Source organism: Callorhinus ursinus, unplaced genomic scaffold (assembly GCF_003265705.2).
Source record: "Callorhinus ursinus isolate GAN/ISIS: 27379988/994484 unplaced genomic scaffold, GSC_fseal_2.0 scaffold70, whole genome shotgun sequence".
NCBI lineage: Eukaryota > Metazoa > Chordata > Mammalia > Carnivora > Otariidae > Callorhinus > Callorhinus ursinus.
This window is the reverse complement of record NW_027397132.1, coordinates 4,857,071-4,884,482: the sequence shown is the minus strand read 5'-3', so window position 1 is coordinate 4,884,482 and position 27,412 is coordinate 4,857,071. Positions and strand designations below refer to the sequence as shown.

Below are 27,412 nucleotides of genomic sequence, written 5' to 3'. Positions count from 1 at the left end.
CCACTGCACAGCCTTCCCGCCAGGGAGTCGCCCCAGTCCCCAGGCATCTGCTGTTCCTGACCCACAGCTGCTCCCATGGCCGGCATGGCCAGAAGAAAGGGAGCCCGAGCGAGCCCTCAAATCCAGAGCTGTGCACACGACGCTTCCCCGTGGCTATCTCCGTGGCACTTCCCCCTGGCTATCTCCGTGGAGCTGCCCTGTGGCTATCTCTGCGACGCTTCCCCGTGGCTATTTCCGTGGTGCTTCAAAAGCACACGCCCTCAACAGAGTCCACAGCTCTCCCTCCCTAAGAGCCAAAACCCATACCCGCCTCTGCCCCATCTGCCTGCACCCTCCCTCGCAGCCCTCCATCCAGGCCTGTAACCTCCTGTCTTGTGTGCCGAGCACGTCTCCCGGCCTCTGTTCCTGTGGCACTCCCGCTCCACACCGGAGCCAGGGAGTGGCTCAGTGTACGAAGCAGACCTACCGTGGCTGGCGGTCCTTCCCGGCCCTTGGCCTGCGCAGCGGCCCGTGACCTCTGTCCTGGGCTGCACACTCACCCTCACCTTCAGCGACTACCCCAAGCCTGCTTTGCCACCTCCCACAGCACTTCTCCCCTGGGCCAGCCCCTCCCCCAAGGCTCCCCAAGTGCAGGAACCACTGTCCTAGGGCTGGCTGCCCCTTCGTGCTGTCTGTGCTGTCCTTGGAGGCGAGGAGCATGTGCAAGGGAGGCTACACCCGGTGCACAAACAAGCCCACCACGCACTCTGCCCACGGGCTCCCCAAGACCAGCATGACAGGAGGAACTGGGGATCCCTGGCAAGGACAACCTGCAGCCTCAGAGCCCCATCATCAATTAACACAGACTGACACGGTCCAGGAGAACAGCTTCCAACAAGAGCTTTGGTGGCCCTTCCCCAGGCAAGAGACTGATAAAGCACCTGGAACCACTGGCAAGTAAAAACAGATTTCCTGAGTACAGGCCTCGTTACGTGGAGTTTATGAAAATCTAAAGCAAGCCGTCCAGAACAGGCTCACCTCCTCCGGGGTGGAGGGACTCAAAAGATTAAGGGTGGAGGAAAGGCACCTGGTCCAGTGACCCACGTGCACGCTGTCCCCAGCCCTCCAGAGTCCTGCGCTCCTGTAATGACCCCACCGGCAAGGCACAGCTGCCCGGAGCCCCGCAGCCCTCTCAGCCATCATGGAACCTGAGGGTGGCCTCAGGGACCCCCAAGCTCTGCCGAGAGGACAGCCTCCCACCCGTCCCCTGACAGCACGACCTCCGCATGAGGAAGCATCAGGTGCCTTTAAGAAACCGGGCTCTCGGCGAGCTGCGCACCAGGGTGTCCGATACGGTGCTGGCAGCCATGGGAGCCAAGACCGCACCCAGTGCTTGTGCCACGAGGCACCAGAGCTGGCAGCACCAGCAGCCTCCGGGGAGGGGAGCCACCGGCTGGCGGCGCGGGAGGAGAACCCGCCCCGTCCACCCCTCACGTCCTCTGAACGCTGAGCCACGTGAGCACACCGCTCGTTCACACGAGGGTCTCTAGTCCCTTATGATCTGAAATCACACCAGCTGCTCCACAACGGTTTCCCAAAGGCCACAGAAAACACCGACTCCACTTCCCCACCCCAAGGCATCAGCATCTGGGCCCAGAGCTGCCTGGCATCCCCGCCACGTTACTGCCCATCACCACAGACACACGCGCCCTCAAGGGCCCCGCTCATGGCAGGAGAGGAAGCTCAAGCCAACAACCCCCCAACAAACGGAAGAGAGGTACGCAGACACGTGTGAAAAACCAGCCAGTCTCAAGGGGCACTGACGTGGTGCATCCTCCTCCCGGACTACGCCGCCTGCCACACGAGGCCGACTGGGGACCATGGGCGGACACGGCCAGCTCTCCTGCCCCAAAGTCAGCACAGGCTTCTCTGCCGACTCGGCCTGAACGCACCGCTGGGGCGAGGCCAGCAGCGCCCCCCCCACCGCCTCCCACACTGCGCTTGGCTCCAGCTCCCAACATAAGCACAGCATCCTTTCACGCGCCCACCTGCTCGAGGGCAGCCAGCCACTTCCAGAACGGAGGCAGTCCCCTGCACACACCACGCACCGGGCCCTCTCCAGGTGGGCTGCAGACCTGGAGCCTGGACCCCTGGCACCCAGAGGAGGCCGAGAAGCAACGGGAGAACACAATGAAGAAGCAGCAGCAAGTTCTTAAAACTTTTAGAGGACACTGCAAATGTGTGCAGGGTAACGACTCCGACACAACAGGCTCCCACGGGCACCAAGGCCCAGCCACCCTTGTTTCTTCTCATCTGCCACCTGCCGCCCCCCCCAACTCAATTTGTTTTACACCTATTTTATACCATAAATTTTACCTCAAAACAACTGTACCTGAGACCTGGGCCACAGGACACTGAGGTGCGCATGGGCCCGTGACCACGTCCCTTTCAAGAGACGGCACCCCCCGGCTCCCTGGAGGGCCCTGGCCGGTCCCTCCCCAACCAAGCCCTCAACATCAACTTCAGGCAACCACCGTGCTGCAGGTTTGGGGACGCAGGTCTGCCTGTTCTAAAACAATTTTTAAAATTTCAATCGCTTTCTCTTCCATTCCTCCTTGATTTGCGTAGGTCTCCAACGAAATGCTATTCACAGAAGGCCGTCTGACAGCCAACCTTGCCATTTACGTAAGTCAGAGCACCATCTGGATCCCCAGCCCCCGTACAGGCCCACACTGTCACTGCGGTCACCGGCCCGGGAGTCCCCACACTCGGGGGAGAAATGAGTGCTTAACAGCCCTCAGCCACTGGGTGGTTCTCACCCCACAGACACAAGACTCCCCCTTTCCGCGGACTTCTGGGCGCCTCCAGGTACCGAAGCAAGGGAGGCGGCGGGGCCTGGGGCGGCTTTTCCATGCACCTCTCCCCCTCGGCTTCCTCACTCTGCCCTCTGCACTCGCTCCCTGCACACGCCTGGGTGCGTGCGCACGCGGGGACGCCTCCGTACGCCGTGAGACTGACCCGAATTCACTTTCAAATGAGAGAAAGTAAAAATGACAGAGGAATGAGACCTCTCCAAGCAGTCTCCCCACATAGGAGAGCGCGCGGGTATCTCTCCCAGCACCCAGCCCACATCCCCACTCCATGAGCCGGGTGGAAGGAGAGCGGGAAGTCTGCAAGGGTCGTCTGCACGCGGGCCCCTATGGGCCCCGTGCGCCGGGTCAGCACCGCAGCGGCAGGACCGGGAGACCCATGGAGGCAGCCCTTGCCAAGGCACCGTGCCGTCTCCTACTCCGCCCTCCCTGGCTTCTGCCAGCCAGCCTCGCTCTCTGCAGGTAAGGGCCACGACAGCCCCAAGCCAAATAGCTGCCTGAGCAGCTGGCCTGCTCGCAAGCCCCGAGGCCCAGACTAGCAAGAGCCAGCCATTCCAAAGCCAGACACGCCAGATGGCCCGAGAGCACATGTGAAGGCTTCCTCCTGGGCTGGCAGAACAGCCGCGGTCTGGAGCACGTGGTCTTCAACACAGAGTCAGGAACGCTAGACACAAAGTGCGGGCGCGTCTCCCACACCCCTACCACAGGGGCTCCTCCGCCTGCCATCATGTGACTCACTGAGAAGTGCAGAGACACTGCTTTCAGCAGCCACCTGCCCACCACGCCCTCGAGCACGGGCCTCCTGGTGGGGCAAGAAAACCAGGCTCCTGCCCTGGAAGGGCCACTAATTCCAAGCCCCAGAACAGGTGTTCCAAGGTGTCAGCCACATGGAGGATGCCACGTGCAGTCTGCAGACAGACGGCCCTCACTGCCCCGACCAACCGAGGAAAGGCAACCGTCCCCCTCACAGTCCCCCAAGCTGTGCCGGGGGGGGCGGGCGGGGGGCAGGAAGAACCACTGACTAGGGCCCCACTCCTGCCCAAGGGTCTCCACCTCTGCCCTCCGCGACCCACCAGCCCAGGGTGGACCCAAGGCAGGTCAAGTGAGGAAGAGCAAGGGATCTGGAACACTGCCTCCTGGTCACACCTCCACCCCATGCAGACTCTGATCCAGCAGCACCGAATCCCAGGGGGTGGCCACCGACGCCCACCTCCAGCCCAGTGGACACCCCAGCACCTCCCCACGCTGGTGCCCGCCTCTCCCTGCAGCTGGGACGCCACTCTCCCCCCTCCCTGGCTTCCTCCCCATCCTCAGGACTCTGCTGCTGGGTCCCCATGACCCCCGGGGCCTGAAGCCCGAGCAGCCGCAGCAGCACGTACAGTGCGGAGGTACCAGTGACGCCTCAGCAAGCTGTCCCTGAGACGCCCAAAGGCAAACAATGCGGCTGAGGACAAGGAGGGTCCGGGCTTTGCACGGGGAACAGCGTGAGCCCCGCCGAAGAAACACCACAGCAAAGCACAATTACCTGGCCCCGTGCTGAGCGGCATCTGTCCTTTAAAGTATACTTCCACTTGCCTCTAAGAACACAGACCTGTCCTCTTGCTGGGGCTCCGCTTCACGGACACGTGGGCTCCTAGGCACTCAGCGCTCACCCAGCCGGCCACCCTCCAAGCCCCGGCCCCCGGCTCGTGTTGGCAAAATCAGAGCCCATGTTCCCGGGCAGCCACCCAGGCCTGAGCACTGGGGTGTGGCCACCGCCTAACCCTGGACTCTGGCAATTCAACATTGAGAGCCACCTGCTCTGCCCTCGAGAGGACAGGAGCCCTCTAGCTTCAGACACGAAGGACAATGACCGTGAGGAAAGACATCAGTACTCAAGGCCACATGCACTTAACCGGGCGTGATCGCTCCCCACAGCCACAAAGCTGACATTCCGAGGCTGTCGGGTGAGGAAGCCCAGAGCTAATGCTGCCCTAGTAACCCCCCCCCCCCCCCACCCCACGCCCGCTCCCCGCAGCCTGCACAACACACTGGGCATCCGGAGGCCATGGGGGTTGCTGGGAAAACAGGCAAGGCTACCCCAGAGGAGGCCTCCAGCTCTGCTGCTCACCCTGCAGCCCCTCCCCACATCCTCCCCACAACCCCTGCAATGCAGCCCCCAGCGCCTTCCCCCCTGCCTGGGGATGGGGGGCCTGGGCACGGATGAGGGAAGGCCGGGTCCTCCTGCACCCCCAGGAGGAATTCAGTATAGCTTCCCCAAGTCTGCAGCAACTGGACACGGAGATGCTCCTCTCTCTCCAACATAATCCCCTGAGAACCCAGCAGAGCCTAATTTGTCTAAATCCTTCTGCTATCTGGCTTTAGACTTTTTAAAACCAATTTAAAAGGAGGTACAGAAGTAGAAGAGCCGTATCTACAGAGCTGGAGAAAAGCCCTCCAACGCGCTTCGAGCGCTGAGCAAGAAGTGCAGAACCACAGACGCGCTTCCATCTGGGACCAGCCTCACCATCTGCGGGGCCCGGGGCAAGCACATGCAGGGGACAGCCCCTGAAGAGTTGGGCACAGCTCCTCTGGGAGAGCGCTTCCCTGTTTCCATTCCCCACAGGAGAGAGAGGGCACACAGAGACAGAGGGGCCAGCCCACCGTTATGCATCTGGAAGTGCCGCAGCTAGGCCCGCGGGGGAGCCAGCCTATCAGGGATGCTGCTCCCTCCACACCTCGCTGCACACACCCACTCCCAACAGCAGGCGCAGGCCAGTCTAAACCTCACTGGGGAGCCGGGGATGGCCAGGGGCTGCTCCCCAGGGCCCAGAATGGGGCTGTAGCTGAAGGATGGCAGTTGTCAGGAAGCTCTCCGCTACGCTTGTCTTCGGAGTCTCCCTGGAACGCAACAGCCTGAGTAACACAAGGCACCTTGTCAGCACAGCCAAGCAGGCCACAAGAGGCCCCGTCCCAAGTCACAACCACCAGACACAAATGCACGGAAACAAAGCAGTCCTAACACCCTCACGCCTCCCTCGCCGTTTCTTAAATGGCACTGGTGGCCGTCACTCAGTGCTCACAAAGGCTGGCCACTCTCCCAGCCCCCAGAGCCTCTGAAGACAAGCCCTTGCTCTTATTCCACGAGACTGCAAACGGCAGACAGCCAGTAAAGAAATCAAACACGTCGAGGCAGAAAGAAGCTGGGGGCTCAGGCACCAGGAGAACAAGCTGCTACTTGAGGCCAAGAGTAATCACAGGAGCGCCTGCTTCCTCTGTCAGCCCCCACAGGGAGGCCCAGGGCTGTGATGGGCTCCCAAGTCTCTGGCCCCCGTCCGCACACCTCTGGGGGCTGCCAGGGCTGGAACCCAGCACAGCACCGGGGCGCAGGCCTGACGGAGACCCGAGGGTGGGTGAAGGCGCCTCTCCGGGGCCGAGGCTCCAAGACAACAGCTCTCGGCAGACAAACAAGTGAGCGCAGGAACAACAGAAAGGTTCAAGGCTGAGGCCACAGAGGCGCTAGCATGGGAGGCCAGAAGGTGAAGCCTTGCCCTCCCTCCTCCTCCTCCGGAACCGCAGAGGAAATCAAACCAAGACCGAGAGGCCTGCCAGCCCAGCCGCCCGCCCGAGCACCAGCATCGCCTCGTGTACCGACGGACCCAATACCCAGGTGATCAGAGGTGGCGACCATGGGAAGTATGGCCATTAAAGGGTCTGGGTCGGTCGATGAGATGCTCTCTTAGAAGGAATCACGCAGGGCGCCTGGGTGGCTCAGTCGCTGGGCGTCTGCCTTCGGCTCAGGTCATGATCCTGGGGTCCTGGGATCGAGTCCCACATCGGGCTCCCTGCTCCGCGGGAAGCCTGCTTCTCCCTCTCCCACTCTCCCTGTTTGTGTTCCCTCTCTCGCTGTCACTGTCAAATAAATAAAATCTTCAATAAAAAAAAAAAAAAAAAGAAGGAATCATGGGTTTGCCCTCAGCCGCCAGGGGAGACTGGCCCCCAAGACTGGTCACCTGGCCAGCTGACAAGTGCTGCTGGGAAGCGTCCCGTCAGCACCTGGTTCCCGTGCTCACTGCAGGTGACCGGTCAGCAGTTTCAGGGGCGCGGCAGCCTCCCTGGTGCCATCAATCCCGTCAAACGTGCACGCTTCCTGACAGGCACTACGCCCTCCCAGCCCGACTGAAACCGGGACAGATTCGGGCACAAACGGACAGGGGAAGGAGCCAAATCACAGAGGCACACCCGCCACCAGCAAGCTATTTCCTCCATAAAATGAGGGGCTTGAGCCCAGAGGGCCTCAACATGCATTCTATGCCCATTTAAAAAGGCTCCCCGGTGGGAGCTGCTCCACACGCTGGTTAAAAGCCAGCCCACGGGCGGTCCCCGCCCTCCTCGCTGCGCCGGGGCTGCACGGTGAGTCTCTGCTGAGACCTCTGAAAGCATACTGCCCACACTAAGTGATGCCACTGGTGTGCCAGGATGCAAACATATAGAATGTTTCTGGAGGGCAAGTGAGCATCATCTGTCCATATCAGACACATATCTCTTTTGAGGTTAAAAAAAAAAAAACCCTACTTCTAAGAATCTGTCCAACCAATAAGGCGCTGCTTCCAGTGGAAGCAACCAAAGTGTCCATCACCAGGGGCCTGAGGTCACTCAGAGCTCGTCCACTTTACACAACACCGTACAGCCCTTCCGTTCAGTAGAGAGCTCGGTGCTGGTGCAGAAGGACCGGTAGAAACGGAGTGATAAGATGTGCAGAATCCGGACTCAGCCCTGAGCCACAGGAGGCGCACAGAGAGCGTGCCACATGAGAATGTACCAGGCGGTGCCCAGACTGGGGATCAGGTGCCCCCCTCTGCGGCAGCCCTGAGCCCCCTTCTCTGACAACTGCCCCCTGGGCACGAGAGCCACATGCCGGGGACCGGGCAGTGGTGACACAGGGTGAGGGAGATGGGGGGCCTGAGGAGCCTAGGGGATGGGCCCCACCCAAAATGAAGGCTTTATAAAGCACGCCTCAGCACCCCCTCCGCAGCCTGCCATCACCCACGGGCGAGCTTCATGGAGGTGGGGTGCATGACTGGCCGTGTGCACACCCAAGCAGCTGCCGTGACGGCCAAAGGCACGTGGCCTCTGGCACACTGTCACGACCCCTCCCGCTCCAATCATGTTCCAACCCGAGACGTGGGGAGCCACTCACCTGCAGGCCACTACAGTCAGTTTTGCCTTTGTTAAAACTCCAAATAAAGGGCATCGCACGGCGTGGCCTCCAAGCATCCGGCGTCAGCAGGACTCCGCGTGCGCACAGCAGTCTGGCCCGCCCCTCAGACATGCCACGCTCCGTGAACCCGCGGCCCTGCTGACAGACACACCCGCTGTCTCCACGCTTCGGCTGTTAGGAATCAGGCCACTGGAAACATTTAGGAACGGGTCTTTGTGACGTCACATTTCCATTTCTCTTGGCTAAGAACCCAGGATGCAACTGCCGGGTCCTGTCGTTAACACACAGGAAGCTGCCAAACAGTCTCCCAAGTGCCGAGCTGCCCTCCCCTCGCCCCTGCAGCAAACGCATGCCGTCGCTACTCACATGGCCAGGGCATCTCTTGGCACCTTCACCTGCACCCTGGAACAACAATGATGCAGAACGTGCATCACGTTCTTATTCCCATGCGCGGACCCTCTTCTGTAAAGTTTTCTGTTCAACATTTTCTGCCCAGCTTTTAAAAACTGGCCGTCGTCTTCTTCACTTGTAAGAATTCTTCACAAATCCTGGATACGAATCTTCCGTCAGGCCATGTACGCACTGCAAATACTTTCTCCCTCCTAGAAGAGGGTCTGCCTCTTCTTTGTCTTAATTGTTCTTTCCAACAGCAAAGGTATTTTTTCATTTTGGGGAACTCTAAGTTACCAATTTTCTGCATTTTTGGTTCATGCTTTTGTATCCTAACCTTCCAGAAGTGTTGGTTTTCACCCCAGGTAGGTGCACGCCCCACTGGTTCAATGCTGGAACGGTAAGACACGAGAATCTGCACCTGACCATACAGACATCCCACCGCATCAGCACCGTTTGCGGAAGACTGACTCTCCTGCTGAATTATCTCGTCATCTTCACGGAAACCAACAAACTCTATATTCTTGAATTATTCCTGAACTTTCTAGTCTTTTCCATTGACAAATACATCTATCCTTACGCCATTACCCCACTGCCCCGACCAATACGGTTTATCGCATGTCTTGAAATCAACCTCTATAAGCCCTTTTTTTTTTTTTTCAAAAACAAGTCTACAAAATTTCAGAATCGGTCTGTTGGTTTCGACCAAAAGAGCCTGCTGGGACTTTGGCTGGGATTGCACTGGATGTATGGACCAATTTTAGCAAACTGGCATCTCTACAACATGAACTCCTCCAATCCGCGAGCACGGTGTCTCTCTCAGGAAGAACTTACACTTGACAACACACAGATTGTCGTCGAGTTTATCCCCGAGTATTTCACGATTCTGAGGCTACGGTCGGGGGCGTGTACTTCCAGTTGCCGGCCGCCAGTATGCAGAAATTCAGTCCGCCTTCGTGTGTTGTCTTTGTAACCGGGAGCCTGTCCGACTTCCCGGTTCCAAGTGGCTCTTTACAGAGTCCTTGGGACTTCCCATGTGCATGATCGTCTCGTCTCAAACCAGAGGCACCTTTACTCCCTTCCCACTGCACACCTTCCTTCCCCTCTGCCACGGCCACCGCCGAGGAGTGGGGAGAGGGCATGCAGGCTGCAGGGGCCCCTCCACCCCTACTTTGCTCGGAGGTTTTCATCGTGCAAGCATGCTGTGCTCTCACCAATGCTTCTGCGTCTATGGAGATACTCACGTGTGTTCCCTTCTATTAAAACAATCACACGAACCAGTGCTCTGAGGGGAGGCACCCTTATGTTGCTGCAGGTGCTCCCTTCTGCTCCATCTGCGCCCCCCCCCCCGCCCCTGTTAGTCCTTCTCCGGTGCCCCACACAGTCATATCCAGGCTGACACGGACGCAGACAGTCAGCACCTTCAAATCCCTCCCTGCCAGGCCGCACTCCCAGGGCAAAGCTGTCCATACCCGGGCACCCTCTGCGTGCTGCTGCTGAACTCCTCACTCGGCTTTCAAAGCCCTGGGATGAGGACACCCAAGAACCACACCCATGCACCCTCCTCCACACTGCAGCCTCCCCGGGGTGCACAGCACCCCACCCAGCCTAGTGCAGCATCCCTCCCACCCAGGACATTCCAAGTACCAAGGCCCACCTGCCTCCAAGCCAGGTGACCTGCGTGCTGAAGACAGGTGTCCAGCAACATCCAGGTAGACAAGCCTGCCTGGCAGGGGAGGAAACAGCCAAGGGCCTTCCCTACTAGTTTACACTGCCTGACCTGCCCCGGCCAACTCCACCCAACTCTCCTGACACCCCTGGGCTCCTCAGGGCCTGAGAAATCCCAAACTGAGAGAAGGGTGACAACAGTCATGCCATGTGAACTTCAGGGAGTTCTGGTCTCTCCATGTGTCAGACCTGCCCTCTGTTCCCAACCTCTGCAAGGCCACAGGGCCCTCCGAGAATCTGCAAAAAGCCACAGCCCTGTGCACAGAGGACAGCCCGTGCGGAGAATAACTGGTCTGAAACACCAGAAACTCAGAGACTACAAGTATTTAAGGATCATAAAGAGGCTGGTCAGGAACAGGGTAGGTGTGGGACAGCCAACAGGGGCCGGCCAGCCGCCCCCAGGTGCAGAGGACTGTAAGGCCACAGACCCCTCACACCCCTGCTCCTCTGGGCCACGGCCATAGCACACGAGTCCCACACAGAGCGGCAGAGGACCAGGAAGAGCCTCAGGCTGCAGGAGTGGGGCCAGAAACCCACGGGACCCCACTGCTCTAGAGGTGCAGGGATCAGGATCACGGGGGAAGGGGTGCCACCTAGTGGCGGCAGCCCTCAAAGCCCAGGAGACGTCTGATGCAGGCCAGGGCTGGCAGTCACGACACATGCCAAGTGACATGCCTTCAGTCCCAAAGTGACAGCAACACTTTCGCCTAAAGGCCAAGAGACTCAAGCTCGCCGGGTCAAAAGGCCCTCCCTGCCCCTCCAGCTCCTACTTCGAGGGCATCTGCTGGACTCCAAGCCACGGCCATCTCCCAGAGCTGGCTGATAATGCTTCGGGGGGGGCGGGCCCCCAAACTAGGACACACCCACACACGAACACGTTTCCACGGGGAGAGAGCAATGTTCCAGAAAGTCCTTCCACGAACAGATGTGGAAGATGAGGCACAAGCTACCCGCCCAACACACGAGGGCCAAGCTGGGGCCAGACACACATCTAGCCATCGGTCAGTAGGGTGTGAGCCAGTGCTCTTGTCCCCTGCCACACCGAACATGGCCAGGGTGACAGAGGGCACCCATCCCGGACCCGCTGCAGGCAGATCCAGCCACCCAGACAGCAGCCTCAGAGCTCCTGACCAGTGCTCACCCTTCCCTCCCATGCCCCTCCTGCAGGGACCCCAGCTTTTCCCTGTGCCCTATTTCCCTCTGCACGTTTCCCACCCCATATTCAATTTCACCAGATGTGGGCTCCTGCAAGTCACCCTCCCTGCTCAGAAACCTCTAACTGCCCAAAACCTACCAAAAAAGAGGAGAGCCAGACTCCCCCTCACAGCACTCCAGGCCATGCAAGATGCAAGTCCGGCGCCCGGCGGGCTGACCCCACTGGGCCTGGGGAGTCTGCACTTGTACCCAACTCTCCACACGGCTCTGACCACAGGCAACACACAGGTCTCTGACCCACCAACGTTACACGACACACGTGCTCACTTCGGCGGAGCACAGTGGCCGGAGGCGAAGCCTGCCAAGCACCCTACTGGAGACAGGACGGGTAGGGAAGCTAGGGTTTCCACAGTGCCCTGGGAGGGACCAGGGACAGGCTGACAAAGCACATGAAAGAAAACCTGCCCCCCTACAGGAGCCCCTCACCAAGGGGTGCCAGCAGACCGGGACCACAGGGACGCTCCACCTGCTTCTCCAGAAGCCTCCGGCTGCTCAGAAGGGACACGAGCACCGTCCCGCCGCGTGGGAGTGTGCTCATCTTCACGCACACAGCGAGGCCCGCACTGCGCTCCCTGCACGGACTTGAAGGGGGCACGTTCACCAGGGGCCGGCAGGGACACCAGCTCTGCTCTACACAGCCCCCTCTCCCACCCCCAACCCCCCACGTCTGACAGCCCTCCAACCACCTCCTTCCTCTCCCTCACCCGGGCCTGGCCACCTGTTGAACACACGACACACACACGCACGAGCAGGTGACCAGGCGGTCAGCTCCCTGCACACCAGCCACGCTCAGGGAAGGCCCTCTGGTGGGAAGTGAGACCAAAGGGCTGGAGGAGTAGCTGCATTTCCATCCGGGCCAGAGACGGCGGCCAGCCGTGCCCCAGCCCCGGGCCTGACTGACGTCGAGAGCTTTGTGGCACACGCTGGGCGTTCAGACACGCCGGCAGCTGGGCTGATCAGGCACGTGTGGGCCTCCGGTCTCCGGCACAAGAAAGAAGTCACAGAGGTTTCTCTTCTGACGAGCCTCCCTGGGAGCAGGAGGAAAGCCCTCCGGTGAGTTAATAAGCGCAGAGAGCAGGAGGAAGCACAGAACACTCAGGCCCCGCTGGGCTGGCCCAACACGAGTCTGGGTCCTGCGGGTGCGGTTCAAGCGCAAATAATGCTGACCGGAACCGCCACAGGTCCCAGAAGCAGCAGCAGGACAGTGTCATCGCAGAACACCTCTCTAAAGAAGGTTCTCAATCTTGGCCCAGTTTCCAAGAGCAGCACGAAACACAACCGAGAGGCTACAGTCTTAAAGTCACACAAGCAGACAAAAAGCTCTTGAAACACCGAAGCTCCAAGGACTCATCCCTAACAATCAATCTTCCGCCACCCCTCTCCCAGGCTGGACCAACCAGATACTGACAAAGCTGCGGGAAGGGTGAGTCCACGGCGGAGCCCAGAGTCCTGGGGACCGAGGGACAGGGGCCCCCAGAAGGACAGGAGGCAGAACGTGCGGGCCTGGGGGCAGGGAGCAGCGGTAAGACGCCTGCCCTGGCCATCCTCCCCAGCAGAGAACGAGAGGCCAGCTCCCCGCCCGGCAGCCCCCACCACAGCCCCCCTGCATCCAGCCACTCCCCTGCTGGCAACAGCTCGACACAGAGGGGCCCAGGCTGCTGCGGGGGCCTGACGGGCACAATGCTCCACAATGGCGTTTCCCCTTTTCCCCCCAAAACTCAGTTCATCTCGTTTGTATTTGCCTAAAAGGAACGGCCTGCCCCAAATGCAACCGCTGCCTGAGCATACACGGAGTCCCTTCGCAAAGCCCGACGGCACAAGGCAATCAGACCCCGGCCAGCACTCGGCCGCCGACCTCACGTGAAGAAGCTGTTCAGATGTCGGCAGCAGAGTCACTTCGGGCCCGTCCCCCCCACGGCGAAAGTACTTCACCCGACGTCAGGGGCCCCGGCAGGAGCCGCCCCGGCAGCCTCGAGCAGGGCGGCTGCGGGCGACGCCGGGGAGGCAGGGCCGTGCGGTCAGCGGTGCCCTCCGCCTACCTGATGCTCAAGCCCGTGGTCTGCTCCAGCCGCTCCCAGCTCTGCAGCTTTGCCAGCAGCCTCTGGAAAGACAAGGAGGTGAACGCTAAGAGCGCCACGACCCCAGCATCTCCCTTCCGAGGCCTCCGCAGCCGCCTGCTGCCCTTCCTCACGCAGCCCCACCTCAGTCCCCGGACCAAAGCGCCTTACGCGAAGGCGACAGCAACGAGGTGGATGTTAGGTCTCCCTGGTCCCTCAGAACAGCCTGCTCTTATCTCTGAGCTAAAGGCGGAAGCACTCCGAGTCTGCCCCGGAGCAGACGGCTTACTCCCACCAAGAGCACGCTCGGCCTCACACGTTCGCGGTCCCACGGAGTCAGGGAAGAGTCCCAGCAGGGAAAGCACCGGGGAGTAGGGACAAGGGTGGTAAACAGCCGCGTGCGTGGTCCCATAAAAACAGCCCGCGCCCCAGGGCAGACCTGGGCGCTGAAACCACAAGAACCCACCGCCTCTCCCACGTTCCAGGGGCTCCACAGGACGCGGGGCCCCAGGGCAGACGCATTTGGCCCTAGAGCCAAACTACCCCCAGCTGACATGGCCGACCCGGGCCCGGGGCCCCACAGGGAGAACAGGAGAAGGTGGGGACATCACCTGCCTGGCCACACCCCGACCCACATCCCACGTTAGAGTTCCCCCCACCTCTTCCAGAATGTAAGCAATGTGAGGGCAAGGACCATGCGCCTCTGTCTGGCCTCCCCCCAACCCCGCCCGGGCCAAGCGCCCTGCTGGCACCCCTGCATTCACTCAGTCACCTGACGGCCCTATCGCGTGCAGGGCGCAGCTGGTTAACGACTCTGTCGCTAGAGCCGATGCTCAGTGACCATCTACCAAGGGCCAGGCGCTGTTCAAGCACAGGACGTGAATTCATTGAGCCCTCCTGACCCTGCAAGGCAGACACTGTTCCTCCCCGTTTTATAGGAGACAGAGAGTATGAGTCACTTGCCCAGGGTCACACAGCCACCAAGCAGCCACGGCAGGATTTCACGCAAGGCAGTGCGACTCTGGAGACAGAATCTTAACCAATTTCAGAATTGCTGAGAGGAAACACTGCTCTGTCTGGAACTGCATCTTCAGGCTGAGTTCATACGGAGGACAGCATCCTAGAGGAGCTTGGCTCCCACCCTGTGAGGCCAAAGGCGGCCCCTCTGTCCAGGTGCAGGCAGCTACCAGCACACCCCCATCACCCAGGAACCGACAGAGGGCCCCGTGGCTTATAGGTGAGACAGAGCTTCTGCACCCCCGCACGCGCACGAGGGAGAAGCGGGATGCTTGCAGCACCAAGTCCTACGGACATCGCCCCACAAAACGCCACCGTGAGTCCAAGAGCAGAAGAAATGGAGCCCGGGCACCTGCTCACATCTGCGGGGGGGGGAACAAGGCTGGCGTCAGGTGCCCCACACCACCTCCTCTGTGACTCACTACCTGGATCAGCTCTCCCGTTTCTGCCGGGCGGCTGAGAACAGTACAACACACGCTCTTAGAGCTCCTTCTGGAGGCTCTTGGGAAGAACCCATTTCCAGCCCTCTCCAGCTTCTAGAAGCCCTCCTCTGTCTCCACACCTCAGCAGCAGGGGGGCTGGGTCCTCCCCTCATGATACCTGATTCCCCCACGCGTCCCCAGCGCATGCGAGGATGCCTGACCACCGGGCCACCGCGCTCCCCGGCCGAGTCCCCCCACCCCGGGCCGGCTCACAAGGGCCCGCACGGAAGGCCGGGCACAGTTCTGGGGCCACTGTTCAGCCCACCCGCAGCCCAGCACTTCCACGTGTCAGGAGGGGAACTGGAGCACTGGACTGAAACACCCAGGGTCCCCCGGACAGAGGACACCCCCAGGGAACAGCCCACCTCCTTCTCCAGCTCCAGGACAACCAGACTCTCCCGCGTCTTCTCTTGCCGCCCCAGCCGCCGCCGCAGCCCCTCCAGCTCCTCCCTGAGCAGCCCGTTGGTCTCGCGCATCTCCCTGGCAGGGCCGGAAATGCGGCCGTCAACACACCGTCAACACACCGGGGGACGGGAGGGGGCGGGGGGGGGGCGGGAGGGGGGGGGAGGGGGCGGGAGGGGGCGGGGGGGCGGGGGGGGAGGGCAGCCCGGGGCGGCCGCCCCGCCCTGCCCCACCCCGGGCCCCGCCCCACGCCCCGCCTGCCTCACCGCAGGTAGGCGCTCTCCTCCCGCAGCTGCTTCAGCTCCCTCTCCATCTTGGGCAGCCGCACCAGCTCGGACTTCATATTCTTCACGACTGCGGCATCCTGCTCCTGCAGGGACAGCTTCTGCTCCAGATCCTGAGGGAGGCCAGGGGGCAGAGAGGACGAAGTCGACCACCGCGGCCCGGTCCCGCGCCATACACCAGGGGTGCCTCTGCACAACGTCCTCCGCGTCGTGGCGCTACAGGCTGGGGCCACACCTTGGTGCCGCACTGCCCTCGGGCGCGGGGCCCCGGCACACACATGCCCGAGCACAGGCAGCCAAGGCTCCCTGAACAAGCACGGCAGTCAAGCACAGCACTCCTCCCCTGCCAGACCCGCTCCAGCCACACTAGAGCCCGCCTAAGAGATGAGTCTTTTGCACGTTGCCGACGGCCTTTCCTTCACGACCTGCAGTCTCAAGACACACTGGGGACAGCTGGCATCCGTCAGCGACAAGTCAACAAACAAGCTCAGTGCCTGAGACCAGGACCGAGTCAGTCAGTCAACAGACATTAAGAGGCTCAGCTCTGCGCCATGTGCAGGCCAAGCAGCAGGGCCAGGGCAACACAGGACACAGCTAAGTCTGGGAGAAGAGCAGACACTGTGCAGTGCAGGCGAGCCCACTGCGGGAGGGGGGCCAGCAGGCTGCACAGCCGTGAGGTGCCAGAGCCAGGCGGGCACCACAGCCAGAGAACAGCACGTGGGAGAGCAGAGGCGGGGGGCAGCCAAGAGGCCAAGGCCTGACAAGGAAGCAACGCTGGGGGGAGGTGGGGGGCAGCAGCCCCAGCCCTGAGCACGGCACACACACAGATGAGCGACAGAATCAACAGTACGTGGGCACAGGCAGCTCACGGTCCCCAGACGCCCGAAGCGTGCCCCAGCTAAAGCGGCTGGATGGCTGAGACCACCACCGGGACGTCCACCAGACACAGCCTGCGCCTGAGACGGAGTAACGCACCCTGATCCTCTGCTCCTGGTCGGCCCTCGCTTCCTGGCTGGCCTGGAGCTCCTGAACCTTCTGATTAGCCTCCTCACATTTCCTATCGAGAGAAAAGCACATCACGTGCAGACAGAGGTGAGGAGTAAAGCCAGCAGTTGCCCTCACCCTAGAGGCTCTCCAGTGTGGACCCCCAGACCCCAGGGCACTAGGGCCTCGGTCTCTTCGGGTCACACCCCCAGCTCTCTTCCCTCGCCTCCGCTGCGCGCCCCTGGCACAGCCACAGCCGAGGCCCCTCCCGTGGACCGCCCCCCCCACGCCCCCAACCCTACCCAGGAGCGTCCAGAGCTCTCCTAGGACAACACCTGCGAAGGTAAAGGCCTAGATCACAGGGAGAGAATTCCGCCCTCTGACCTTTCAGACTTCCATGCCTACTCAGAAGGCAGCCTCCGCCTGTACAGCCCCTCTGGCCCACACCCCATCCGCCCCAGGGGCACAAGCCTCACTTCTGGGGAAGCTCTCTGTGAGCAGGGGTCCCAGCCCCCGGGGGAAAGAAGAAATGACTGCTCCCTGCTGTTGTTCTCAGAACATTTAAAACACTCATCATCCTCACTTCAGTGGCCCCTGCGTCTGCTGCCAACAGCCTATGGACGGGGAGGACAGACCCTAAGGACACCTGTAGGTCCTCGGGGCTCGGTGCAGACGGCACGCATGAACACTGGGTGCACAGACCACAGAGGGCACAGGATGACGAGCCCAGGCCTTGCTGTTCACAGTCTCACACACCGATAACCACTGGATGTGCAGCTCGGCACAGGCCCCAGCAGGCGTCAGCCTGACTAGACCCAGGGTGACCCATGGGCAGGCTCACCTGGCAAAGGGGCAGGGCCCCACCCCAGCGCAGCCACTCACTTGTGCTGCAAGGCCAGCTGCTCCTTGAGTTCCTGCTTCTCAGACTCCAGGCTCTTCACCTGCATCTCCTGATTCATCATGCTCCACTGCAACTCGGAGACCTTCGCCTTTAGCGCGCTGATGGTCTGGGGGGGGGGGGGGGCGGAACACAGCTGCTGCTTACGGGCTGTGACACACACACAGAGGTGAGCTCCTGACCCACAAGCCCACGGGCCAAATGGCCCCAAAAGAGCCTGCACCTGCCACCCCCCTCCTGTGGGCAGGGACCAAGCCCTCTTCTCCTTTCCAACCCATGATCTGGGCGGACAAGCCGCCCCTCAACCCAACCCGAGTATCCTGGTCTGCAGCCGGCCTCGCACTTCCCTCAAGCAAATGGGAAAAGACTGGGTCATGGGGATGGGCTGCCTGCCGAGAGAGGCCCGTGCCCCATGACATCTGTCACGTGGGACCCTCACTTGTGCCCAGCGTGCTTGTGCGGCTCCCCGCACCGCACCTGCCCCGAATGAACCCCCACCATGCCCCCATCCCAGCTAAACACTCCCTGGGAACCACAGCCACGTCCTGCCAAGAAATGGGGGACTGAGGCCATCTTCAGAACGATGCTACAGGAGCCCGCCAGGATGGAGGAGCCACGGGAATGCCTCGGCCAGAAGGCAAGAATGGGGCCAAACATCCACCCGCGAGGAAAGCGCAGGCATGCCCTCAGCCAGAAAGCCGGGCTGGGGAGGCTGGCCCAGGGCCAAGAGGCAGACCTGCTGCCCTTCCATCAGTCCACACCCTCACCAGATGACCTCCCAGTGACCATCTGGTGACTGCTCTCCCTCTATGGCTTTCCCAGGGGGAAGCCAGCCCACCCATCAGGCCACCAGGGAAGCGCACTCAGAAGGGTCCCTGTAAATTAACCTTCTGGAGCAGAGGACAGGGACCCGGTCCAGCAAACGCCCCACAGTGAGGGACACCAGCAGTCCCAGGGCAACCCCTGCCAACAAGGAGGCCTGACTCACTCTCACATGGCCCAGGGGCCCACACCAACCCAGGACCCACATTCCCCGGGGGAGGCTGACACAGGCCGTCCACACCCATACTCCATCCATCTGCTCTGTTACAAGGGTGCCTATCAACCCGGGCATCACAGAAGAATGGAACTACTAAAATACATTTAACTAGGAAAACCACCTTTGAGAAGTCTTCCTGAATCCAATTAATGCACACAGGACCTGGCTCTGGGGAAGCCCGGCGGTCAGCAAGAGGACTTCCCGGTGATGAGCTTACGACCCAGGCACGGTGGAGAGAGTACATGTGGGGGCAGTGATGATGGAGTCACCAGGGAAGGCTTCTCCAAGGAGGTACAAATAACAGAAACAAAATTCAGGGTCCTCCATCCTGACTGGCCGCCACCTTCCCACCCTGGCCCCTCTCTCATCCTCTTTGCAACCTGTGTGGCAAGGTTCTCCCCCAACCTCGCTCTTCACTGAACAGAGCGCAGGCCCCGCCCTCCCCCACGGGCCCCACACCAGCCTCCAGAACGCAGCCTAGGCAAGCCAAGGGCCACAAGGGGACTTGTCTTGAGGCCGATCACAGTTCCTCTCCTGCCAACATCCACATCAGATGACAGATGTAGGAACAACCTTAACATGCTCTCCAGAGCTGCCAAGGCAGAAATAACCTGCAGCCTGCTTCCCGAGATCTATCAAGGAGAGAAAAGCACGCAGAGACAGAATACCAATGATCTCGCGCCCTGCTCCCTCCCCGGGCAGTGCTTCATCTTTTTCCTCACTGCACCTGTGATCCGCAGCGCCACAGCAAAGGGACAGGGAAGGTCAGGAGAGTCCAATTTCCACCAGCATCAATGTTTGGGCTCTGTTTCTAAAATCTGTACAACTTTCAGCTGGTAGAGTAAGGACTACAGTTCATCTATGCGCTTGCTTCAAAGACATTCTCAAATACTCACAGACCTGCTAATAACCAAAGAAATGCAAATCCAGGGGCAACACTACATCTCTGGGAAGGGGGAAAAAAAACCCACAGGTACTTCCAGAAGATAGCACCATCCATGACAGGTAAGGCCACAGGGAAACCAAAGCCCTCCACGATGCCACCAGGACAACACAGCAACCAGTAGCAAAAGCCAGACGTTGTCCCCAGAGACCTGAATCCCCATTCCTAGGAATACGTCAAAATCAGTAACAGAAGTCAAATGCTACGTGCGACCTGACGCATGTATGTGCATGTATATACATCTACCAGAATGCACGCACATAAGTAGAGTTTTTAAAGGACGCAATGCAGACTCTTCAACCGCTAAAAGTCATAACTACAAAGACTAAGTGTTTGATTCATGAACTGAAGGCCACGGAGTGGAAAAGGAGTTATTTTTACCTGGATTAAGACAATGCAAACCCCGCACACACGTGGCAAGGAGGCAGAGGAAACCGCCCAGCGCCGCGGTAGGGGCACCCCAGGGCGCCCACGCCTCTCCCCCGAGAAACGACACCCCTGGGACAGCGCTCACCTCGCCGGCCGCGGCCAGGCCGTCCTCCTTCTCCCGCAGCTTCTGGCCGGCGGCATCCAGGCTTTGCTTACACAGCCTATGGCGTTCCAGCTGCTCCTTCATCTTCTCCTCCGCCTCGGCCTCCCGCTCCTGCAGCTGCCGAATGCGCGTCAGGAGCTCCTGGTTGCGATCCACCTCGCGCTGCCAGAGTGGGGAGAGTAAGCGAGAGTGGGGAGGCCCACCCCAGTCCTCCCTCAGGACGGGGACCCCTCCTACACCAGTGCTGGCCACGCAGCAGGCCCTGCTCACACCACCAGAGGCCCCTCCAGGCACGTCCTCTCCCACAGGCCTGCAGAACCACCGTGCGTCTTATGCTGGGAAGGCAGCCCCAGGACTGAGATTCCTCACTCTGATGGACCTGGGTGGTCTCGGGAGACGGCAGTCAGCCACTTAGGGGCTCACCCTCAGCCCAGAAGCAAAGGGACCACCAAGTGGGCACCCGATGCCGCTGACCTCTGGCCTCTCCCTGGGAGGCGGCGCTGCAGAAGGCCCACCAGCACACCCGAGGCAAGTGCTCAGACCAGGCTCTCCAGCCCAGCATCAAGGAGGAGCTAAATGAACACGGAGGGACACGGCCCGCTCGAGGGACCTGCAAGTCTGGCCTCGAAGAGTCGGGGGACCCTTCCACAATGCAGGGCCCCACGCAACCCACCACAGAGCAGGACATAGCATCTCTATTCAGGCTGCCCATCCCAAGTTCACACAGGCAGTCCCTGCAGGTCCCCAACCAAAGTTTCACCATCTGAGAGGTTCTGAGATCCCCACCCATGGCCAAACTGGCAGTCCCTGAAAAACCATGACAGATGTCCAAGACTCAAAGGGACAATTTGAAAGCCACCGGCTCAGATGGTTCCAGGTCACATTCAATCATGTCTGTGGGTGGGAAGGGAAAGGCCTCTCAGACGGAGGCTAAGCCCAGCGAGGACCTGGGATTAGCTCAGCCCTGCATGCTTTGATTTCCCCAAGAAAAGACTTCCACCAACCGTGAGACAATCCACCCAACCCATTCCAAAGTATTCTAAGTACCTATAAGGTACCATGGCCTGCACTGCACCCTGGAGACCCAAGGCAGCCAGGACAGGTCTTGCCCTTGATGGACTAATGGCTCAGGAAAATTCCAATAGCTCCATACCCCCTGCCATCTCCCTGAGAGTCAGGGTAGTAGCACCAACACCCCAGTTCCTACGATCTGATGGCCCCTGGTGCCACCTTCAGCCCTAATAATGCACTTCTAAGAGCAGCAAGATTCCCACGGCCTCTCCCTGTCCCTTCCCACTAGTTCCTCCAGGACTGTCCCTCCTAGGACGACCCAGAACATCAGCTAAAGCTCCACCTTAGGAGGAAGCCCTGGGAGCAACACCAGAGCCAATGCCAAGGCCGTGGGACCCACTTGTAGGCCATGTTCCTGGGCTACTAGGCCCACACAGCACACCACAGCCAGAAGCCTGCATACCAGGGTCAAATACATCCATTAGCATCACACCCTTGAAGACATCCACTATTTTTACAGGACTAGGAAAGCATGCAAATATGCCACATAAGGCAAGTATGGGGCCAGACATCCACCCTTGGGGGAAGCGTAGGCAGGTCAGAGACATGCCGGTTCAATGCTTTGCCTAAGTCTTGGCAGCATTTCCACAAATCATGAGCACTTACTGAAAACCCTTGGCAAAGTGCTGTTAATTGAAACAAAAAAAGGGATTTATGCCCTCAGTAAAAACCTAGTACCTTCCCTAGGTAATGGGGGGTTGCATTTGCCCAGTCTGCCCTAGGTAAGCCAGGGACAACAGGAAGTACCCCCAAGACTGGAGACCCTTGCTCTGAGGCCCTCTAACCACGTGAGCAAGATTGGTCTGGCCTGGACCTGAGACCTTTACACAACCCAGTGACTTTCTAAGCCTGTCATCCCTGTGGTACCTCGTATTTCTGCTGGATTTACACCCCAAGTCTTGGGGGCAGGGGGGAGTGGGGGCTGGGGTGGGGTGGCAGGGAGAACAGGCAGCCCAGCAGAGAGGCATGCCCGCAGAGCCAGCACCTCACCGGCAGACATGGCAGACAGCCGTCCCCTGTGCGCTGCCCCCCTCAAGGACATGAAGCATAGCTGCTGTCTGTGGCTTAACAAGGCAGTCCCCGGCAACCCAGAGGCAGAGCACCCAGGCTCCCTGCCAGGAGGCTTGCCTGCCTTATGGCCTAGCAGGCACCGTGCACCTGCTCACACCCACCTCATAGCGCCTGGCACTGGTGCTAGCCGCCCGCTCCAGCTCCACTCGAGCTCTCTTGTGGCTCAGCTCCATCTGCATCTTCTCCCGCTCCACCTGGACGACCTGGGACTTGGAACGGATCCGCTCCGCTCGTTCCTCCAGCTGACCAGGTCACACCCAAGGGGAAGAGAACCCTCAGCAGCTGTACCAAATAGGTGAGCGGCTTGTCCGACACTCACACCGAGCACCTGCCTCCAACAAGGCCCATACTCAGCCCTGGGGAAGAAGGATGGATGCTGGGCCCTTTGTTGGAAAATGGGTGGGGAGAGGCGGTAAACGAAGAGGAAATAATAACAGGAAGAGAAAGGTATACTTTAAGATGACAGTGTGTAGGCTTGTTCTAGAGAAGAGGGCATGTTAGTTTCCTATTGCCATGTAGCAAATTACCACAAACTCAGCAGCTAAAATCCCACGTTATCAGTCAGGTTTTATGCACAGAAGGCCGGGCACACATGGCCAGGTTGTCTGATCAGGGTCTCACAGGCTAAAATCAACACTGGTGGCCAGGTTCTAAACTCATCTGGACCTTGGGATCCTCTTTCACACTCACACGGCTGGAGGACTAAGGTCCCGCTTCCTTACTGTCAGCCCCAGGCTGCTGTCAGCTCCTAGAAGCCACCCACATCCCTTGCATGTGGCCCTCTCCACCTCCAAAACCAGCAAGAGAGAATCCCCCATATGCACAATCCCTCTCCCGCTCTGAGTAAGTCAGGCCCACCATCTTCAAGTCGACTGATTTCTTAATTATGTTGGCAAAATCCTGCTGCCACAGAACCACATTAGTGTTTAAGTGGGAGAAAGTGTGGTCCACCAGGGGCCAGGGACTTAAGAGCCATCTTAGAAGTCGGCCTGCCACAGAGGGTAGGTACATAAAGGTGAGGTCAAGCCTTGAAGGGTCTCAGAAGACACACCAAACAGTTTCGCAGAACCACTGACTGTGTTAAGGCATCGTCCTCACACGGACTAGAGCCTGACCGTTCTAGGAATGGCTAGTGACACAGCCGCTGCTGGGCAGTAAAAAGAAATGCAGAACCTCAGGCTGCACCCCAGAGATGTCAAATCAAAAACTTCCTTTTACACATAGACTCAGGGATTCATATGCACACTGAAGTTTGAGAAGCACTGGGCTAGAGCAAGGGGTTCTCAGTTCCACCAGGGACACGTGGCGACATCTGGAAACACTGCTGTCAAAAGAGGGGGTGGGAGCATGTGTTCGCTACTAGCATCCAGTGGGCAGAGGCCAGGGATGTCCCTTAACATCCCACAAGGCAGAAGCAAGTCCTGCAAAACAAATTCTCCAGCCCCAAATGTCAGCAGTACCAAGGTTGAGAAATCCCAGGCCAGAGGAAAGGCATCTTCTCTACCCACCCCCTCACACACTCTTTGAGGGCCCGAGTCCACACTTTCTTTATCCTCTGACATTTTCTCTCATTTCAGTGCACACCGGCTGAAGTGTGGGGGTTCCGAATTCCACCCTCCATCATACTCACTGGCCTTCCCAGTCTCGGCGGGCAGCGAGGGCCCAGCCGCTCCAAAGGACGGCCCCCAGCTCCCGTGGGACCTACTGCACAGCGGCCAGGAGCCCTAGAGAGACGGGTCTGTGGCCACATCTTCCTGGCCCACAGACTGCATTTGAAGGAGAGTAACTGAAACATGTTTCTGTTTAAACCAACACTGACATGGAGCAGAGTTTCCCACAGAAACACGAGCATTAAAAAAAGGGCAAGGGGGCAGGGACTGCCAGACTCTCCAGACCTGTGGGGTCTCAGTTCCCTTACCTGCCTTTGGGGGCAGCTTGGCAGGGCACAAAACCGATGCCAGAAGTGCTGGGATAGCACAGAGCCAGGTCAGGGCCCTGACAGGTCTTGCAGCTACAAGACTCTGACCAGCTCACTCTGCCTATGGGATCCCCCACACGGAGGAGGCCCTCCACAGCACCAGCTCAGTAAGAACTGGGCTTCTGAAATCCTATAGTTCTGACAGACTGGCCAAAAGTTCCCAAACATTTGCATCAACAAAATTACAACACTTCTTTAGACCAAAGTTGCCAATTTCTTATTTTACCAGTGAGCAAGAATCAAAAGCAAGACAAAAAAACAATTACCACCATTATTTCCAAAAACAGTGCTTTAACACCAAAAACACAAAAGATCCAATTTCGGAATAAAAAGTCTTTGCCAAAAAATGGCAGTGAGCAACTCAGTCCACTAAACGAACAAAAATCATTCAATTATTCAGCAAATGAACGCACACAAACACAGGAGCATTTGTTTAACCACATGTTGCCTGGGCTCCTTCAGGGCTCCCAGAGCCACAGGACACCACCGGCTCTGTCACAGGCCGTTACCGAGGACCGGCCTCAGCTGCATGAGCAGGGGACTGTAACTGCCTGATGTGGCAGTGGTGCAGTCTGGCAGGGGCCAGGGCCAGGCTGCGCACAGCACCCTCTCCTCATGTGGCCCCAGTGACCCCTGCCCCATGAGACTGACCCCACAAGTTTGTGGAACCTCAAGTTGTCCAGGGGACCTGACCCTTCCTTAATGGTCTATAGTAAGCGTTGCTAAGAATGTGAAATAAGACTTCTTATAGGAAAACTGTAAAAGCCACATCGTGACAGACTGAAGCCAAGATCTGCAAACGGCCCCCCATAGTCTGAGACCACGACATACTCAATCTTTCTCTCTACTTGGAGACCCCTCCGCACACATGGGCACTCACCTGACCTAACTGGCACCTGAACAGGCCCCACCTAAGGGCAGGTGTCTTCTACCCAGAGACCCCTTCGTGCCACAGGGCACTCACCTGCATGCTCTGCTGGTACTGCATCTGCAGAGAGCTTGGGGCAGAGGCGGAAGCATCCAGTCCAGACCCTGCCTCCACCCGCTGAGAAATGAAGCTGTTCAAAGACCTCAGGGTGGACAGCACGGTGGTGTTTTCCCCCAGGTCATCCATGGCCACTGTGCTTCTGGAGGAAGACAAGGGAGGGGTCACCGTGAGCCTCTGCAGGCATCATTAGCTCTACCAGCAGCCCCACTCTCCCAGTGCCCTCTCAGAGCCCTTACGATACCCCAGTGTTCATAACCACATGTTCGCAGTTAGCTGGCAGGCCAAACTCATCTGTAAACTGGGGCTCCTGAGAGCCACCACGCGCAGCTGCTGTGGGGATGAGTCCAGCAATACGTTGCCAGATGGCAGAGGCGCAGCCAGTACCGCAGTTCATCACTCTGCCTGTAACTTCACACAGGACATCTCAGACTCCACAAGGGGCCAACTAGGTCTTTCTGCACGTATTTCACACATCATGAAAGTGGGGTTTCAGAAAGTTACAGAATGGACTGGAACCCAGGTCTGTGTGGTTCTAAAGTCCAGTGTGCCCCACAAGCGTCAGTGCATGGCAGAGCACAAGCAACAGCAAAGAACCGGCATCCCCGGGGCACCCCCTGGGCGTAGGTTAAGCGTCTGCCTTCGGCTCAGGTCATGATCCCAGGGTTCTGGGATACAGCCCCATATCAGGCTCCCTGTTCATGGGATAGTCTGCTTGTCCCGCCCCACCTTGTGCTCTCTCTCTTGCCCTCTAATAAATAATTAAAATATTAAAATATTAAAAACAAAAACAAAAAAAAAGAACCCACATCCCCAAACCTGTACTGACCGTGGCCTGACGCCCACCCGTGGACAGGAAACATCCCAAGTACAGTTAATGAGCAAAGGCGTGAATTCCCACAGGTGCATGGGTAAAAGGCTGGCCCTAAGTATTAGATTGGAAACACCTCCCCACCAACACCCCAGGGGAAGAAAGTGAGGCCTCTCACTCGGAATCCCTGTTGGAGGAGAACAGAGCCCTTCTCCTCTGTGGGCGACATTAGCACCCCGGACAATGCGACTGTGCTCACCTCCTCTCAAACACACTGTCGATGGAAAACGGACTGCAAGATGGAACAGGACCAGCACCGAGTGCTGAGAGCCTGGCAGATAAAGGCCCAAGCGGCAGGAGACGGCAGAGGCCAGCTCCAGAAGGCAAAGCCCTCCGTCTGCCAAGATCAGATCGGGGCCATACTCTCCATCCCCTAATGGGAAACTTAGCCACTATGTCCTGTTCGGGAGAAGCCATGCCCTGTAAGAACTGATGTGTGTAATCCACCGGAATGAAGAGCACACACACGTTTCCAACTGCCTGGAACTAAGCCGCTGCACCAGGCATGCGATTAGGCAGCAGCTCAAACTCCATCTCTTTATGCGACAGACTCCAATCTTCTGCAACCCAACCACGGAAACCGAAACCCCGGGAAATCACAACCCCTGGGCTGCGCGTGCAGAGCATGCTGCCTGTGAGCTGCCCTTCTCCGCCCCGGCACAGCACGGGCACTTCTGCAAACTCTGGGCACATGGGCGGCTCCGCCAGACCCCAGACGCCGGGTGGGGGTCGGCCGCGCTCCGACCCCCGACCGCTCGCCGCCACCAGTGAAGCCGGCTCGGACCCCGGCTCCGCTCCGACGCCGGCCCCGCTCGAGAATCCGGCTCCGACCCCGGCCCCGCTCCGAGGGACCGAGGGCGGCGAGGAGGAGGCCAGCGGGCAGGGGGAGAGGGCAGCGCCCGCGCCCGGCCCGCCGCCCGCCGCCCACCGCCCACCCGGGACCCCAGCGCCCGGCAGCTCACCTGAGCCCCGGCCGACCGCCTCCGCCGCTCAGATCTCCCTCCTCTACGCCCGCGCCCGCGTATCGCGAGACCTGCCGCCGCGCTCTCGCGAGACCTGGGCAGAACCGACCGTAAATACCCGGGTCTGTGCACCGGCGAGTCCTGGGAGCTCCGCGCGCGCCCGGGAGCCGCCCGCCCCCCGGAGACCTCGCCCGGAGGACTCTCACCAAAGGCCGTCCCGCAGGCCAGTCGGGGTGCCCGCCTCCCCCAGCGGGACGGACCGCCCCTGGGGCGGTGGCCTCTCACCGTATTGTGTAGAATAGCACCGCCCGACGGTGGCCTCTTCGGGCCAAACTTTCCTGCTCTTGACAACTCCCAAATTTTGCTACAGTATTGGCTTGAGTTAGTACGTCTTTACTTTCCTCTGGGCTCACTGGAAAAGCAAAATACTCTGCTGCTAGGCTATCCTCCCAGG

The 27,412-nt window shown here is 59.5% G+C and overlaps 1 protein-coding gene across 8 annotated transcripts in view; it reads right to left on the bottom strand.

Moving 5' to 3' along the window:
- The window catches only part of MAD1L1 (mitotic arrest deficient 1 like 1), a 322,064-nt gene extending 294,719 nt beyond the window's left edge, over positions 1–27,345 (bottom strand). For 2 of the 8 annotated variants that reach the window (XM_025863710.2, XM_025863715.2), the window contains exons 1-9: positions 26,196–26,639; positions 25,105–25,267; positions 22,264–22,404; positions 20,003–20,182; positions 17,491–17,615; positions 16,600–16,681; positions 15,607–15,737; positions 15,304–15,418; positions 13,422–13,483 (exon numbers count right to left, since the gene is read on the bottom strand). In XM_025863710.2, the coding sequence (XP_025719495.2) occupies positions 13,422–13,483; positions 15,304–15,418; positions 15,607–15,737; positions 16,600–16,681; positions 17,491–17,615; positions 20,003–20,182; positions 22,264–22,404; positions 25,105–25,267; positions 26,196–26,413 (1,217 nt within the window). In that variant the 5' untranslated portion in view covers positions 26,414–26,639. Of the gene's footprint in view, positions 1–13,421; positions 13,484–15,303; positions 15,419–15,606; positions 15,738–16,599; positions 16,682–17,490; positions 17,616–20,002; positions 20,183–22,263; positions 22,405–25,104; positions 25,268–26,195; positions 26,652–26,958; positions 27,053–27,164; positions 27,213–27,243 lie in introns of those variants that run through there. The other 6 variants (XM_025863714.2, XM_073886395.1, XM_073886394.1 and 3 more) reach the window with 6 other exon arrangements.
- Between the last annotated feature and the right edge of the window lie 67 nt (positions 27,346–27,412).